The sequence below is a fragment of the Zootermopsis nevadensis genome, unplaced genomic scaffold, assembly GCF_977971745.1.
Source record: "Zootermopsis nevadensis isolate Lab colony 2312 unplaced genomic scaffold, Znev_1.0 Znev_ptg000021l, whole genome shotgun sequence".
NCBI lineage: Eukaryota > Metazoa > Arthropoda > Insecta > Blattodea > Termopsidae > Zootermopsis > Zootermopsis nevadensis.
Window position 1 is genome coordinate 10,919,997 of NW_028259153.1, and position 18,417 is coordinate 10,938,413.

Genomic DNA, 18,417 nt, shown 5'->3' on the forward strand with positions numbered 1-18,417 from the left:
TAGAACAGCTAGTACGTATGAGTAATTGTGTAACTCGCCAGACATGTGTTAGCGGAATGTGTGTAGCGCCAGCGCAAGGGGAAGACGCAGAGATCACTGACTGACAAACGCCGCTAGCTCTGTGCAGCCTTGGATGACGTGACTTTCGACAGCTTCCCCTCTAGGGTCACTTGTGACGTCCCGGCATTGACATCATCTGTGTACTGCACACGCTAGTCGGCGTGTGTCCTTTTCGACGGCCCGTCTTAAAAGTTCTGCATGCGTCGCTCGCAAAGGCGCAATTTCAGAAGTTGCAATATTATATTGGACATCGTCCACTGTCACAGGTGAATCTGATACACACGACGTCCCGAGACTTGGCACTAAACCCCTCTTCAAGTGACTGGTTGTCATACTGTCAAATGGTAAAAGAGTTTTTACTTTAAAATTAGCACACCACCCACTGGCCTAGTATTCAAAACGCCCCAGGCTGGAGGCCAAACGCCGCCAATAACCTTAAAATAAACGCTTAAACATCTGATACTATAATGACATTCACACGAACTCCCGAAATATCGTACCAACTACGGTTTCAGTTCATACGCGTGTGTAAATTATTTTACAGTCACATCAACTGAACCATGAGAAAGCAAGCTTATACAGCAATAACAATCAAGTGGCACTGTAGGTCAATATATATTATGTTCTGCCAATATTACATAAGCTTCACAGCTTCGAAATACATGACACCATCCTGTGTCAGCATATAATGAACGCTAGCAGGGCATTAACTAACAAAATACAACGCTGGAAGTATCGCGAATAAATAAAAATTTGACCCTTATTATGCATGAATAACCGTTTCCTTTTCAAGATAAAACCGAGATCATCAAATGATTGTGGAGATGACGCTGAGTTTGCGGAGAACCTGCTGCTCTGAATAAGAATTAATATTTTCGTCGTGGTTTAAATAAAAAAATAAATACTAAACAATGCCTATTAAACAATTACATATTCAGATATATTATGGTGATGTTATTGATGAAGGTCACAGAAAGAACTGCTGGCTCATCTAGATTATTGTTAAAATTCATGACATCATTAAATGGAACGAAAATAACGTAGGAAAGATCAAGTCATGCCTCATTTCCGAGCCCAGCGTAACCTTCATAAAATGTACATTACGTACACACTAATTGAATAAGCCTTTTAGATAATGTGCACTTACGTACAACACTGCAGATTAATGAATAAAGACATCATGTCACATACAAAACGTTTTGTAAACAAATTTTACCTGAGTTTTACTCGTATGTGAAGTAGACCTATTCGAAACGCTTTTTACTTCAAAAAAGTCACAAGCCTAAGCATGGGCTAAAATGCATGATGCAAGACTTTAAAGTAGGCGAGAAGTTTAAACTTCCTAGCTCCGGCATGATACAAAAGGCGACTTCCATCAATTAGCCCTAACAATTACAGCAGTCGGTAACTCACGTGTGTAGAATCAAAAATAAATAACAGCCAATGAAAACGCAGGCTCCTACTGTGTCAAATGCACGGACATGATCACAGCGGAACCACTGCTTTTAACACATCAATGCAAGGGTTGGTAGTTAACGTTGTGGTAAGTTTCCCTTCGGTTAACAAACTCGTATTAACTAACTAACTAGATGGCTTACCGAACCCGAAGGTTCATCACCGAATTAGGGACAACAAAATCCAGTCTCCTTCAACTCCTATCTCCCACAGATCCCGCCTGACATTATCCTCCCATCTACGTCTAGGTCTCCCCAGCGGTCTCTTCCCTTCAGGTTTCCCAACCAGTACCCAGTGTATACATCTTATCCCATCCATGCGCGCTACATGCCCAGCCCATCTCATTCTTCTCGACTTAATCACCCTGACAATACTGGGGGAGCAGTACAGATTTTTAAGCTCATCATTATGCAGTTTTCTCCACGCCCCATCGTCTTCCCTCTTAGGCCCAAATATCCTTCTCAACACCCTGTTCTCAAACACCTGCAATGTGTGTTCCTCCCTCTAGTGAGAGACCATGTTTCGCACCCATACAAAACAACAGGTAAGATTACTGTTTTGTATACTTTAATTTTCAGGTTCTTAGAAATCAGACGGGAAGACAAAATAGTTTGAACTGAGAAGTAGCAAGCATTTCCAGAATTTAATCTCCTCCTAACTTCCTCATGAGTGTCATTTTGATTTGTTATTGTTGTTCCAACAAATTCGTATTACTTCATTAAAGTTTTTTACGGCACGATATGAAAATTGAAGTCACTTTGATTTTCGTATCTTTAAAACGCTAATCATGTAATCTCGGATCGCATCAGTGCAACAATGACCTAAGCGATATAAATAACACCTTTGGAACACCAGTGTAATCCAAACAGCACACATTTCTAATCTTGTACCTGGAGTACAGATTCTGAGTTACATTTGTGAGATGTAGGCCTACACACGAAGAGTCGCATATTTGTATATTTGCATATTAGTTACTGATGAGTCAAAAACAATATCTTTTTTGTTATTTGTAGGAATGTTTGCAATCTTATTAAGGAACTGTAACATTACTTAGCAATCCAGTGACGCGGACCCGGGTTCTAAATTACTCGCTGCTACAAGAAACGGGGAAAAAAGTTACCTGAAGACGGAAGTAAATCAGTTCCCGAAAAGTACATATAAATGTGCCTTACAAAGCAGGCAATACGCAATACAATAGCGTCATCGCTGTGAACTCAGTGATGGTATATGACGGGCCAGAGTTAAATTCTTTATATGGTAGGATCAGAGGACAATATAGTAATGGCTCAAAGGACATTGATTCTTTATCTATAAAAGAGAATTGTAGACTATGTTGGCGGCAGGGCGATTTGATTTATCTGCGTATGACTTCAGATTACTGGCGCCTCGTGCCAAGAATGTCTTCCTCGCATAGACCTGACCTCTCAGCAGAAGTACTATATATACATATCCTTGTAGTATATGGTTTGTGCCACTTTAAACAGTTCCGGGAGGCAGAAGTCATGTCTTGGATCAAGTAACACTACGAAGCCATAGGCTGTCTTCAGAATACTGTTCTTAACAGCCACAGCGTTGTCAGTCACACCAACATCACACTGCTCATTCTCCACCGTCTAAGATGCATTCCTCGACTTGCACATTTCGTGACTTGACTTTACTTCTGACTTCTCAGAGCATTAGCCTTGAGTTTAAAGAGTACCGGGCTCGATCCCAACAGCCAACGGGAAAAGTATCCAACTCGTTCGCCCAGAATTGCACTCGCATAAAAACCACCTTGCAAACTGACGACGCAAAACAGCCAACTCCCGAAACGTCGTGTACATCAAACAGGCCGAAACTCAGAAAATGATCAGTGGGTATGAATCAACCATTCTCACAAACGTTTAAAACAGGGTCATCAACGTAGGATTTGTGGTTTTCGCAGCGGTGTGTCCGAAGATGGCTGTCTTCTGGGTTGGAGCGCCGTGTAGTCTGGTAGAAGTTCACCGACGTTTCAGAGGTCCTTACTGCCTCCACCGTTATGGCGAGCCCAGAAAACAGCCAACCTACGGTTATCAATCAAACATTTTCCAGACCTTCAGCCGCATTCCCCGTCTTACCACTAGAGAGTCGCAAAGTTGCGGGCTCCCGTGAACGCTGTAAGGAACCTCCGGGTTCCATAAAAGGAATCTGACTCGCTGAGCGACGATTACCATCTCAAGGACTCTGCTCCATAGAGCTGCTTAGCTTGCACTGTAACTAGCAGTCCATTTTATAAATTTTGTTAAGAACACTTCTTAGATCTGTCTAGATCTGAAATCAATAGTGTTCCATTGACAGAGGCCAAGGAACGCGTAAGACCATAATAGGAAACGGTCAAATAGTAAAATATAAAAAAGAATCTAAGATGCACACTTCTCACTAACATTCCAGCACAAGTCAATACCTCTGAAGAGAGAAATGTTCGTAACTAAAACCAGTTCGCTTTGCTTCGGGGCAACCTGGAGGAAAAAGAAAAAAGAAAAAGGAAGGGGATATTTTTAAACCTCCGTAAACTTAGGCACACAAAACACTCGTATAGACTTCTCTCACCTTCACCAAGCGACGACGATTGCATTCTACTACAGCGACTTTCTTTGGAGCTACTTAAGCAGACAGACAGCTTTTCCTCCTGCTAAAAGATTCTCATCCAAGTTACTCTGAAATCGTCTGATATAAAAAGAACTAAAAATTGCCCGCCAAGAATGGCGGTAAAATAGCAAGCAGTGAAAATCTATATCGTAGCATGTTTTCCTTGCTTCTTACAGGACTCTCGAATCCTCCAAGACATATTTGAGACAGCTTAAAACAGCGATTTTCAAAAATTATCACCAATCAACAAAAGTATTTTAACATACACGCCATAAACTGCATTCACTAATCAGTTTGTAACACAGTTTAGGCCAACTGACAACAATCAGTTTCCGGTAAACAAGTAAACAATGTTTAAAACATAAAATAAACTATCAACACTATAAATGACACTAGTGCCAAACACCCACGCTTCGTTGGAGTTCACCTCTTGAGGTCGAAACGCGTTTGGCACTAGTGTCATTTGTAGTGTTAATAGTTTGCTTATTTTATATTCTAATACACTACACGGTATGCAAAGTTTTAAGATTAATGTTAAAAACGTATGTTACATATTTCGGTAAATCTTGTGGGGAAGTATATAAATCAGATTGCATTTTGCACGTTTGTTTTGTAAACAAAAATATCAACACGTAGCAGAGAATTAACAAATTTTACGTTGAAAAGACACGCTAATATTTTTACATCGATTGCAATGTAATGCTACCATTATGCAGGGCCGATATTAAATGCTAACACGCGTAGTATATGCGTGATATTAAGCTTTATATAGTATGCTCAGCTAGTCAAAAAAATTCTCAAACATTCTTGTTATCAAACACTCTCAATCTACGTTACAAAATTTCACACCCAGTAAATAAAATAGTATAGAATATCGTTTTATTCATTGGTGTGTTATGGCATGGTCTTAAGATTCACGTGTTTATGCCGTCCTGAACAATAACTCGTTGTGTAGCCCATATAAAATTCATGTTAGCAAAGCAGAAAACATTAAGAAACGTATTCTGCCATATAACAAAACATTTGCATATTAAAGAATCGAGGTACGTCTGCCATTAAACAAAGGATCAAAATAACTCAATGTACTGTATAGGGAAGATCATTAAAACTGTTATTGCATCAGTTCACTGAATTGGCAAACATAACCTCGTTATAATCTGATAGCTATTGTTATTCTGACGTCGAGCCTACTACTAGTCCGTTTTTAAGTATTTGTTTCCATGGGGACATTCGAAATGTTAACAATACACTTCCTAAATTACAAAAGTGGGCCAAAATTAGGGCTGTCTGCCAAGTTGAGAGGAGTAAATACAAAACAAGAGAACCACAATAAGTTTTTTGAGGCGATTAAGATTTGTACTTGTCGCTAACAACAGCAACTGGAGTGGATGATGAAAACAGTTAATTCAACCTTAGCTACATCTAGATCATGAAGTTAAAACAGAAAGCCTTCGAGCAACAGACTACCGCCCTTCTTTTTTTTTAAAAAAAAAGCATTTAATTGCTATTAGTAAACATCAGCATGTGCTGTGACGGAGGAAGTTAGCTCAGCCAATAATGTCGCTGATGCGCATTCGGAAGATAATACAATTAAATCGCAAAGATGACCGTCTTCTGGGATATTGCATCGTACAGTACGGCAGAAGCTTTCCGACGTTTCAGAGGTGCTTAATGTCACCACCAACAGGGAACGAGCACTGACGAGAACAGAATGGACGTATCATCACCATCACTAGCGTCAAGTATTTGTCCCTCCTTATTAAATATCACTTGGCCATTTCATCCTTTCCTCTGCTTTCTTAATTCTGTTCTCCATAATTTAAAACCGTCTTCAAGATACTTTTTTCTTCCAACATGTCAATTTCAACATTTCACGATTTATTTTCGTAGTCTGAAATTAGAAAAAGGTTATGTTGGCCTAACATAATCGGTAGTTAATGCCTTAATACTGTCACCAGCCTAACGTCCCTACGTGCACTACGGATAGACAGAATGCTTACTGTGTTGACAAGCTGTCAATAACTTGGTAGCCTACTACCGAGAGCACAGACTGCAGCGACCAACGTCTCCTTCAGAAATACATGAGCGAACTAGAACTTGAACTCATTTGTACAGTAGAAAGGACGGAAAAGTACTTTTATTGCAATTAAACTTGTTACGTTCATTAGAGGTTACTGTCTCATTAGCTTTCTGTTAGATGTGTCCTACATTTTAAAATCACAATCACTGCAGCTAAAAAATTTGATCATCATTTATAATTCTGTCCGTGTAGCGTGGGTGACAGTTCAATCACTCATCAGTTTTGTTATTCCAGATATTTGGTACGGCTCCTTGAGCACACAGTCAGCCCGTCTCAAGTCTTCCACCTACGCACTGCCTGGAGTAGGGATAGAATCCCAATATTTGAGAGGTCAAGGCCAACGCCTTACGCCGAACGGCCATTGTGATTCACCATAAAACTCTTTACAAGTCTATTTTAATAAAAATACGAAGCCGAGACATGAATTAACCGTGACCTAAGTCTACATTAACTATGAGGCAACCTGTTCTTCATTATGTCGTAATGACAGTTCTTTCGTAGCCTATCGAAGTTCCAATTATACTGATTACAACGCATTTATGTTTTTAGATAAGGCAAGTCGCCCTGGCAAAATGCGTTACGAGTTATCTTCTACCGATAAGTGAAGCTTCTATATCTCATAAAGGCGTGTGTGCATTTATATAAGGCACAATATCTATAAACACATCAATAAGCCAATAAATTAATATGATAGGTGTAATATATACACAGAAACTTCGTAGTACCACAGACCTGAACAAGTATTAAGCAAAAATTTTCGATTATGCATGACGAAAAAGACGGATTTCGTCTTATGGGAAATTTATTATACATTCACTATTGGAAAATATAAGTTTCAGTCAAACAATCTGAATGTTTCGACAGATATAAACTCTAAATTCGTTTATTTAAATATAGTACGCATTTCAATTATATTTCACTTTAATACCACATCCCGCACCGAGAACCGTTAACTCCACTTAGCAGAGTCCTTATTCAGAAAGCAACTATCGCTCAGTTGGACAATAAATTTCCGCTTTAATGGAACTGAAGATCCATAATCATATCCACAAGAGCCTACCAAAGGCCCTTGTCCTAAAGAAAACCTGCTTTTACATTACGAGCATCTTACCATCCACACCTGTCTCTCCCAAGTGATATGTTCCTTTCATGCAAACCAACCAAATAGTAGATTTCTGTCTTATGGGTTGTTGCGCTGTGTAGTCTGGTCGATGTTTACCCTGATGACGGAGGCAGTATGACCTCTGAAACGTTGGTAAACATCGACCAGACTACACGGCGCAACAACCCAAAAGACAGAAATCTTCATCGCCCTGATGACGGAGGCAGTACGACCTCTGAAACGTTGGTAAACATCTACCAGACTACACAGCGCAACAACCCAGAAGACAGAAATCTTCATCGCCCTGATGACGGAGGCAGTACGACCTCTGAAACGTTGGTAAACATCTACCAGACTACACAGCGCAACAACCCAGAAGGCAGAAATCTTCATCGCCCTGATGACGGATGCAGTATGACCTCTGAAACGTTGGTAAACATCGACCAGACTACACAGCGTAACAACCCAGAAGACAGAAATCTTCATCGCCCTGATGACGGATGCAGTATGACCTCTGAAACGTTGGTAAACATCGACCAGACTACACAGCGTAACAACCCAGAAGACAGAAATCTTCATCGCCCTGATGACGGAGGCAGTATGACCTCTGAAACGTTGGTAAACTTCGACCAGACTACACAGCGCAACAACCCAGAAGACAGAAATCTTCATACTAAGAATCGCCCTGATGATGGAGGCAGTATGACCTCTGAAACGTTTGTAAACATCGACCAGACTACACAGCGCAACAACCCAGAAGACAGAAATCTTCATCGCCCTGATGACGGAGGCAGTATGACCTCTGAAACGTTGGTAAACTTCGACCAGACTACACAGCGCAACAACCCAGAAGACAGAAATCTTCATACTTATCGCCCTGATGATGGAGGCAGTATGACCTCTGAAACGTTGGTTAACATCGACCAGACTACACAGCGCAACAACCCAGAAGACAGAAATCTTCATATTCACCGCTGTGAAAACCTCAAATCTTACAACTAAATAGTAAATGTGTTCCTCATTAATCCCATACGTGCTATTTTCCCCGCCAATCTCAACCTCCTTAATTTGATAACCAAATCCACCAAAAGGCCTGAACGACACTGGTACAGAGTATGACAAAGAAAAGTCATGCATACTAGTTAAACATTTGTAATGGAATTAAGCTTATATCAAATCCGACATGCTGAAGTGTGAGAAATAAATTTTAGTAGGAAACCCATAACAGAAGAAGGCAGTTGCAAGACCTAGTAGTTGATAATACGATAATATCAATGTGAATCTACAAGAAATATGATGTAGAGTTGCGTATTAGATTCAACTGGCTGGATATTGGACACAGTGGTGGATTCTTGTGGACAAGGTATTGAATAATCGGCTTCCATAGACTATGGAAAATGTCTTGACCAGCAAACGGATTGTCAGCGTCTCTAACATAAATCTGCTCCAGCCACTTATTTTGTCTTACCTTTTCCACAAATAGCTTTTACTCACAATTATCACTTGTCTTCACGCACGCACTTCATCCCTATCGGTCAATTGCCATGTTACTTCATTCAACTTCCTATTATCTGCGTCTCCTATCGCTCGTTATCCGTTTGACTCTGTTGTCGCATTCTGTACCTTATTTATCAAACACACAAGCCATCCTTGATGGGATAAATCGGAAAGAATGGCACGGAACCGCAGGAGACAGGCTTTTATAAAAGCACAACCCTGTTACCATCCGCTGTCAGCTTCTCCAACGAAAGAAAGTGCATGTTCAGATGGTAACTGCACTGGTAGTGTAGTCCATAACCTTGTTTAGAAATCGGTCGGCAATTGCATTCTGACAATAAAAAAATTATAGTTTTATTGCCACATCATTGTTTGTAAATCCAGCGACAGTTAAAATGTACATTAACTGACTCTGTGTCTGAGAGCAAACGCCGAGGGCAAGGAAAAAAGAAGTATGAGGTGAAGGGTGAAAATCGCACGGTTCTCACGAAAAAGCAAGAACAACAATTAGAATTTTGTGCAGCAATTGTAAAAATAATTTGCCTCAAAACACTAAAAAGCTTTAGAAATGAAGACAGGCCGGTCAGCACTCTCAAGAATGATAACAATAAATTAAAAATTATTCTAATCCGATGAGTAAATAGGGCGATCCTCCAAGAGTAATGGCAGTTGATGCGTCAAGCTCGTCCCTTGCCTTCCAACGACTACGCCACGTCCTACCTTCACCGTAATACGCAGAAGGCAAAAACCGAGACTACACGACTGCATAAATACAAATACAAATACAAACATTGGTGGTATTAATTTCCAAAATTTACTTAGATTAGCAACTATCAAGGTCGGCTGCAATACACAACACGAACGTTTTAACTAACCCTAAAGAAAGCGAAGAAATGTCTTTGAAACTCCCATATATATCAAGTAATTTCATAGGTGAGCACCGTCCTTGCTTTGGTACAACATTGGGATACTTAAATAAGTTAGCTTGTTGTGCTTATTGAAAACAAAAACATTCGATGAAAACATCGCTCGCTTCTTATGTTTAAGTAAAGGAATTATGCAATATAATGCTAAAACAATTTGTGCGCACAGCTGCATAAAAAAATTCCCGCAACAGAGCATGCGCAACTACGATAATAAACTTAATATCAATTAAATAATAGCTACAGCTGGAGCAACGCGAGTCTGGCTGTCAGATAACGTTTTATTGATCGTTTGACACAAATGTTGCCAGGAAACTGATGTTCTGTACACATAAATCGTTTATCAACACGGCAAGGTCACCTGATAATTCGGCCGTGAATTAAAGAGTTCTGACCACTGCACCAGATCCAAATTTCGCTTCTCTTTCTTCGTAAGGACACAGAAAACTCCAGTAAGCGGTGTAACTAAGTTACAGCCGGAGGAATTTCAGAACTGTTCGTATATGGCTGCTCCTACGTAACTTCGTTTAGTACCCAAATCGATTTGCGGTGTGTAAAAATGACATGTGATGTGTACAGTTTGCTCAAGAAGTCTCTAGACGTAGGATCATGCAGTGTCCCGTCTCATAATGTACACTGGATGTAACACTTCACATCTATTTATTTATAGGAAGTCTAAACATTTGCTATTTACCGAGGTCAGCGACTGAGGGACCCAAATGAGTAGGCATTCCTCACATTTTCACCTGAGGACGGAAACAGACCCAGCTTCCGAAACATCTGCTCTTTTCGGAATACCAGACAATGGACAAAATTCACTAATCCACTGCAGGTAACTGATCTTTGGAAATGCCGTCTAAACAGTGTTTAGAACTAGTATAATATAAAAAATAACGACTTTATGTGTATTAAAACAGAGGATACGCCAGTCACCAGCTCTGCATAACTCGCAATTAAAAAGTAAAGCATAAAGGAATACGAAGTAGATGTCAAAAACATTCCGTATTGTGAATTGTGATAGAAAAATAATCCTACTATTCATGTACATGATAAGAAACGTCGTTTAACTTCTACCAGACTACACGGCTCTACAACCCGGAAGACAGCCATCTTCGTACATAGTAAGACGTGCAAAAAAATTGACAGTGGAACCACGGTTCCGGAGAATTTGACGTAAATACGTCTATACGCAAAGGAAGTTTATATATTGGCTTTATTCTAAATATTTCCTTTATACATCCTTTACAATTGAGTAAAGTTTGATTAAGACTTTGCTTATTCAACTTGAATTAGTTACTCTTAAGATGGGTCTGTGGTAGCTGATTGTAATGTAAGCGATTCACAGCTCAGCTCTTTCCGCAATAACGAAAGCGGATTGTTGACGGCAGTAAAGTAACGCAACAATGCCGAGTAAACAGATGACGTTTCCTAGGTAACATAACAATGCACGCAAGCTGACCATTGTTATCGGTCCATATTTACACATTGTTGATATGGATCTTACACGTTAGGTAACAACAATGCCGAGTAAACACGACGTTCCCTAGGTAACCATTGTTGTTGATTTGTTAATATGGATCTTAAACATTTTCGTTCCGTTTTCCTTTCACTTTTTTGCCGAATGACCCTTCCGTATAGACGTATTTACGTCAAAAGCGAAGAAAAACAGAATACCTATACATATCTAAACCCTACATGTGACATATCAAGTGGACAAAACTTCATTGAACAAACATGGTTTCATGGTGTTTGTGATCGCACAGATGATTCAGATTCTACGAAAATTCCATGACCATGACGTATTCTATCAATCAACTAAACGGGGTGCTTTAAAATCTGAAGCTCCCGCTCATATTATTTCAAGATGGCGTAATGAATTTCACAACAAACAAAATGCATTTTGAAGAAGCACGTCCTCTCCACGGACAGAATCATCGCTCCATCAAGTTTTATCCGTTCAAAAAACCACACGAGATCCATATGCACTGCTATTATGATGATAACATGAACTGTAAATAAGTACCGGTGTACAAAGGGTAATCCACAGACGCTATCAGCATCCTACAGGCATTACACACCTAATAAAATGTTGGCTGATTCCATAATCTAACCTTAATAGCTAATTGTGATTCTGATAAACAGTACTTTGACGCACAAAAAACTGTAATAACTGACGTAATCGTATTCAAAAGCGGATTCAGTCCCACCGCATAAAGATCACGCGTATTTAATTGCGAAAAGTGATAGTCAAAATTTAGGGCCAGCTGTATGCCACTTTTGGAAAAAGGGAAACATTTTAGTGCACACAAATAAATAGTTATTTAAAGTACGTTTAAGTACGCCTATACAGTGTCCAATGGTTATATGGGGAAAATTATGCTACAAATAAAACCATGAAACAACATTTATACAAAGTGAAGTAACAGCACGAACTGATAAAAACTGACATCAAATTAAATGTTAACCCCTTTCTTTCAAATTCGATAAATGAATATGTGAATTAAATCAGACATAATAATGTTACTTCCCTAGGTGAAGCAAAACAGCATTAAGTAAATGTTAACAAACATTAAAATTAATGTCATACAATATTCAATCGAATGGATGAGATTCTACAGCAGTAAACATAACGAAAATAAAAACTGCGGATAATAAAAAGAATTAAAACTGATATAGACATCTGGTATTATAAGCGATAAAAATTACTTACATGCCAATATGCCTTCTTCAATGTCAACACAAAATAAAATTACAAATCCTTCCACAAACAGTACGGAAATTGTTCACTGAAATGACTACATATCAACCGCCGGCATGTTACCGCTATGCGATCCCCAATAACATAGCGCCCACCACGTTACTTCTAGCTTCGTGAAACGTCACTGCAACGCACGGAAGTTCTGGCACCGGCGCGCGCGCATGGACCTGTTCACGGGGCGTGCCCCAACACCATGACCTTGCCGATCTAAAACACACGAACTCTATCGATTGTTCTTAGTCTACTCCGTATGTTCTGAGTTCGTGCCCCATTGGACTCTCTTACTGAACAGGGACATTTTTGGGCAACGGCCAGGAATGCAGATGTTTACCCCCCCACAATGGCGCAGTGGCTAAACGTGCATAGCTAGAACAAACAAGGAAGAGTAACGAGTCAAGGAGGGCAGCGTACGATCTGTTTGGGTGACGCATTTCCTCAGGACAAAACGAGAACTGCCAGACGCCAGACCACTCGTACTTTCATGAGCAATACATAGGGTGATTCATTATTGGCTTTAATAAATTTTAGGCCTTTGTATGACCATGAACAGCTAAATAAACGTAAATATTCAATGTTACGGAAACGTCTCTATTTTGAGTTACAGCCCTTTAAAAGAAATACGCGTTGCAAATCTCTTGGACCACACAGACCGCGTATATACATAAACATATTCATCCTTGACGTAGCTGTCACAGAGCAACTGATAATAAGGTTAATAATCCGTATTATAATGTACATACAGCTTTTTGGGACAATGTATATCTGCAATAACTACTTTCACAATCCTCCCATTCAGTTCACACGTAACAGAAGTTCAAAACTGCATCCAACCCCCGTTTGCTAGGGTGGTAACTTTTTCATTTCTGCCCCCACAGACTTAATGAGGTTTTAAAACCACCGCCAGGGGCATGGGCCCTGATAATGGAGACAGCAGGCACTCCTGTAAAATCGGTAAACTTCTACCAGAATTCACGACGCCGAGAGAACTCGAAATATCAGTAAATGAAAAGCGGGATACACGAGCACACATATTTCATACACCTACAAGGGAAAATCTAATTGATAAAACTGTACCTATATAAGAAAAGAAGGGCATGAAAACCTCATCCATATGCGTTCAAGGGAGGGCGTGTATGCGGAAGGTCACATCAGGTGCGTGAAACAACAAGTTCAGATGCCGGGTTCTAACGGCGAAGAGAAATAAGACGGTTGTCTTCTGGGATGCTGCACCGTGTATCTGGTAGATATTGACCGTTGTTTCAAAGGTGCTTTAAGCCATAATGGAAAGCTTGGTCTGAAGTCGTTCATTAACTCTTAAGGGAAGCAGCACTCGAACTATTTCCACAACTGTTACTTCTGCAGGTAGTCTTATTGGAACTGCAATGGCTTTCGTGGCTTGGAAATCGGTGTAAAATGGGATATTAATTTCATATAGATGATATAGTCCATTATTTCATTTTCAGTTGCAGACAAAAACTGTGGTAAGTAAAAATACAGGTCTGTCATAAACCAGGATATTTCCACTTGCTACTTAGCAAAATTCAAGTACACTTTATAGTAATGTTCTGTAGCGTCTACGGGAAGATGCACGATAAAATGATCCTGTTCACTCTGCAATGTCCATTAAGGGATTTCCGACAACAAACCGAATCCCTCCAGCCTCTTTACTCACCACATGAAGCCCTACGTGCCTTTCCATGTTCCCTAACTCGAATTGGTCCTCAGTGGGAAGATACTGCATTATGCAATCGTGATCAAAGATAAGTCGCAGACTACTCGAGGAATTAAAAACACACCACAACACCAGAACTGCCGAACTTGCTTCATCAAATAACGTAAGTACTTTGACGAAAACAAGTGCAATATCCACTAAGAGCGAGAAAAAGAACAAATTAGGAACTGCAAGCACAGCTACACAATTCTGGCGCTTTCGACAGAATTCGATCCATGACCCATGCGAGTGACGCCATAGTTGTCTTCAGATCAATGACCTTTACGTGGGTGAGGTGTTTGGTTTTGGTGATGACGTCTTCACGGATTATTTCTCCCTCCACAGATAACTATGGTAACCAGGGGAAATGTCATATGCAATCATACTGGGATGGACCAAAAAAAAATACATTCTTATGTAAAGCGATCGCTAATACTGTCTGATCTAAATTAAAACTGAAATGGTTTGACAATTATTTGTAAAATCCTCCGATATTAAATTTTATTAACATTGTATTATGCGTATTTCCTCTTTTCATCTACAATAAAAGTGAGTAAAATTTTTATCTGGAAGCACCTTGGCACCACGATTATTATTTACTCAAAAAACTAGTCTCTGATTCAATGACAAACTGTTGACATTAAAGTACCCTTTTAACAGCATTACATCATCACTATATTACATGCAATTTAGGAAATTACTTCATCACCAGTAATAATTTCATCAGATTGTAAACAAAGACATAAAAACTGTAAAATTATTTCATTGCCACCACACACCTAGTGCTGACTCGGAAAATTTAAAAGACTGATCAAACAATAATTTTTTCCATTGTTAATATCTATTTGATCCACACAAATTGTAAAACTGTCTTAACTCATTAGACGAAGAATCCAATGATTAGATCACTCTTGCCCTCAAAAACCCTACATAAGTGTTTTTCATCTTTCTCTGACACATGGACCAAGAAAAATTGCAATAGATTTTTCTAATTACTATCCTTGCATCTTTATAAAAGTCTACAAATCTAATTATTACTAGCAGGTACAAACTTTGTATATCAGCAACATATCCATTTTTAAAATCAAAGGCATCATAATGACACATGTCAAATATTTAGAATTTAAGATTATACATTAGAGCACAAAAAATTCAAATTGTCAACATACATCTTCCAAGGATCCAACAGAGCCATTTCTGAGCTTTGCAATGACCAACTCAGAAACTGCAGCCCTCCATCCCACCACTTGATTAGTTCCATCATTAATGCCACAAAAGAGAGATAATGAGGAAAATCAATTATTAATACATTACCATGCAACACAAACTAAAAACAAAATAAAACAAAAAAAGGAAAATAATAGTTTTTCAGAAGTAGTAACTTAAATAAAACATTTAGAAATTGAGGACAAGCACAAATGGCACTGCAGACTAACAGATGTTCATGCACACACCAGTTGATAAACACTAGATGACAAATTAAATAATGTGGTCACACAACCCCAAAGTAGAATCCTCAAAAACTGCCGCATATAGATGTCTATTACAAATCATGTCTCAGACTGAACAAAAATTAAATTAACTAAAACTTACAAGGTAGGACGCTTCTACCTACACAATTTAAGACAGAAGGACAATACCAAAGTCTTGCATAAAATGGAGAAGCTTACAAATGCATTCCTATTATATATGTATTTCAATATTCGAGACCAATAAAGACACCACTACTCCCTACATTTGCATCTTAACATGTAGCTTGGATTTTAACTCAGGGCTAATAATGAATTAATCGAAAATTTTATTTTACATTTCTGAAACAAACTGAATTCAACCTTTAAACATCATTATATTATCAATCGATATTAATTTCAAAGCAAGCAGCAAGAGCAGGGTTACTAATACATGACCTTGACATACTTTGCTCCTGTACTGTAATAAATAATACACCATGAACAGTAAGTGGTATAAATATTTTGCAATTTCAAAAACTTCATGTTGTATGTCATTATTAAACTTTTCAAATTCAGTACAACTCGGAACAAACACGCACTGGCACAAAAAAATCTTTAATGAAACTTAATCAACCAAATGTATACAGCAATGAACACCAATTATGTGGCATACTGCACCAGAATTCACAAGTTACACCCAAATATCTATTAAGATTGACATTTTTTTAGCTTTCCCTTAACTCTGCCTACCTAGCAATAACAGGCAAGTTTAATAAATCTACAAGAAACCTTATTCTACATTTTCTATACTGGTTTGTGACTGGTAGGCCATTCTTTGTTGTATATCATGAAAGTGAATCAATAATTTGCTCACATTATGAATTCGGTGACCACAAATTTATAAACCCATTCTTCTCATAAGTCATATCATTTTACATTGAGTAATTCTGCTACAAATTTCATGGTCATGACACAATGTATACTGATAAGGAAATTGTATAAAGCTGAAAAATTTACCAGAATTGGTCATTTTATGATGATGAAAAGCAATGTAATGTTCTTATATCACACACTTAATGAAACTTCCAGTATGCCTATGCTAAAGCACAACAAACAACAGTACGGAACTAACGTATTCAGTCATCGTTGCACCTAATGCAAACAAGCATAGTATCCTGCACTTGATATTGTCATGGTTTAAGCTAATTGTTACAAGTATACTTCTATTATTCTACAGCAAACATGTTTAATCCATAAATTCTAAAGATGATGGTATATTACAATTAGTTTAATCCATTATTGGATTTCTAGAATTTGCACATCTAATATTCTTAAAAGAACACAACATTTAAGAAAATGTACTTGTTTCCATCCTCAGATGATAAAGTTAGGGGTACCTGCTCAGTTGGGTCCTTTCAAAGACTTAACCTCCAGGACCAGTAATTGAGGTCATCACTTTCTAACAGACTCAAATGAGTAAATACACCCCAGAGGACTGAACATACCCAGTTTCCATAACACTGTTCTTTTCAGAATACCAGACAATGGACCAAGTCCAGAGAGCCATGTTATCCAGTTATCATGAACTCAAAAAGAATGTTCAGGAGTTGGAGCAACATTTTGGTGTACTGATAAGGAGCTTCTGCCTGCCTCATTCTGCATGTCAAAAATGTACTACAGTGTATGGAATGTAGCAAAGCAATACTAAGTGAGAACATTAATGCCACAGCAATCCAAACAATAAAACTATGCATTTTAGAAAATGATAACATAAATAACGTAATTACACTGCAAATTGATTCCCACAACTGAAGCAGCATGAACAACTTTAACATGAGTAATTTCATCTCCAGTGCCATCATCCCAAGAAACGTATAACAAAACACCTATGTTGAAAAGAGTTTAAGAATGTCACTAACACAACCTCCTTAAAGCAATATGCAAATGACATACATTTCCATTTTCCAGGCATATTGCTGCACATCCCTAATAGACAAACAAATTCTTACACATAGTCATATCCAAGAACAAATAAATACTACCATACAAACTTACAAAACAATGTTACAAATATGAAACCATAATTAAATCAAAGTGAAGCACATTTTGAAGGCAAATACTGAATATACAGCACAGTCATTTTGCTGAAAAGTTATGTGATGTCAGTAGATAACCTAACAAAATGAAGTTATTCATTGACTATAGTAACTATACACTGAAAACAAAAATGAGAACTCCTGCTTTATATGTTTTAACAAACATACATCCTCATTTTTATGTGATATAACAGCTATTTCTTTTACCACTATGTACTTCTAACAGAAACTTCACATATGTATTCATATTTTCACCAGTCATAGTGATCAGATAACATAAAAGTTATCAATATTATTCAACATAACCTAACAAAGGTAACATGATATACAATCCATATGATAAAATGTGAACAGTTGTTAATCATAAATATGCCTGTGAATAAAAAAATACATCAAACAGAATGGAACTACTTACTCAGTGGTGATATCTGATACTGGCTCTGGTGAAATGATGTATGATGCAGCATCCCCAGATTGTGGCTGATCAACATTGTTTGCTGACACCTCCTCTTCAAAACTAGAATGAATTTCTGCCACAGTTTCATGTTTCTACAAATAAGAATCAAAGACCCACATAAAACAACAAAATTAAATATCCAATAATTTACTTTAAATATGCCTACAAACAAAATTCTTTTATCACAGTCATACATATCTGTTGTGTCAAATGTATG

General features: G+C 38.3%; 1 protein-coding gene across 8 annotated transcripts in view; it reads right to left on the reverse strand.

Annotated features, from left to right (window-relative positions):
* The window catches only part of LOC110827139 (SUN domain-containing ossification factor), a 101,765-nt gene that overhangs the window by 23,078 nt on the left and 60,270 nt on the right, over positions 1-18,417 (reverse strand). For 4 of the 8 annotated variants that reach the window (XM_087353182.1, XM_087353183.1, XM_087353180.1 and 1 more), the window contains one exon: positions 18,159-18,292. In XM_087353182.1, the coding sequence (XP_087209308.1) occupies positions 18,159-18,292 (134 nt within the window). Of the gene's footprint in view, positions 1-8,801; positions 8,995-12,437; positions 12,761-18,158; positions 18,293-18,417 lie in introns of those variants that run through there. The other 4 variants (XM_087353184.1, XM_087353186.1, XM_087353185.1 and 1 more) reach the window with 4 other exon arrangements.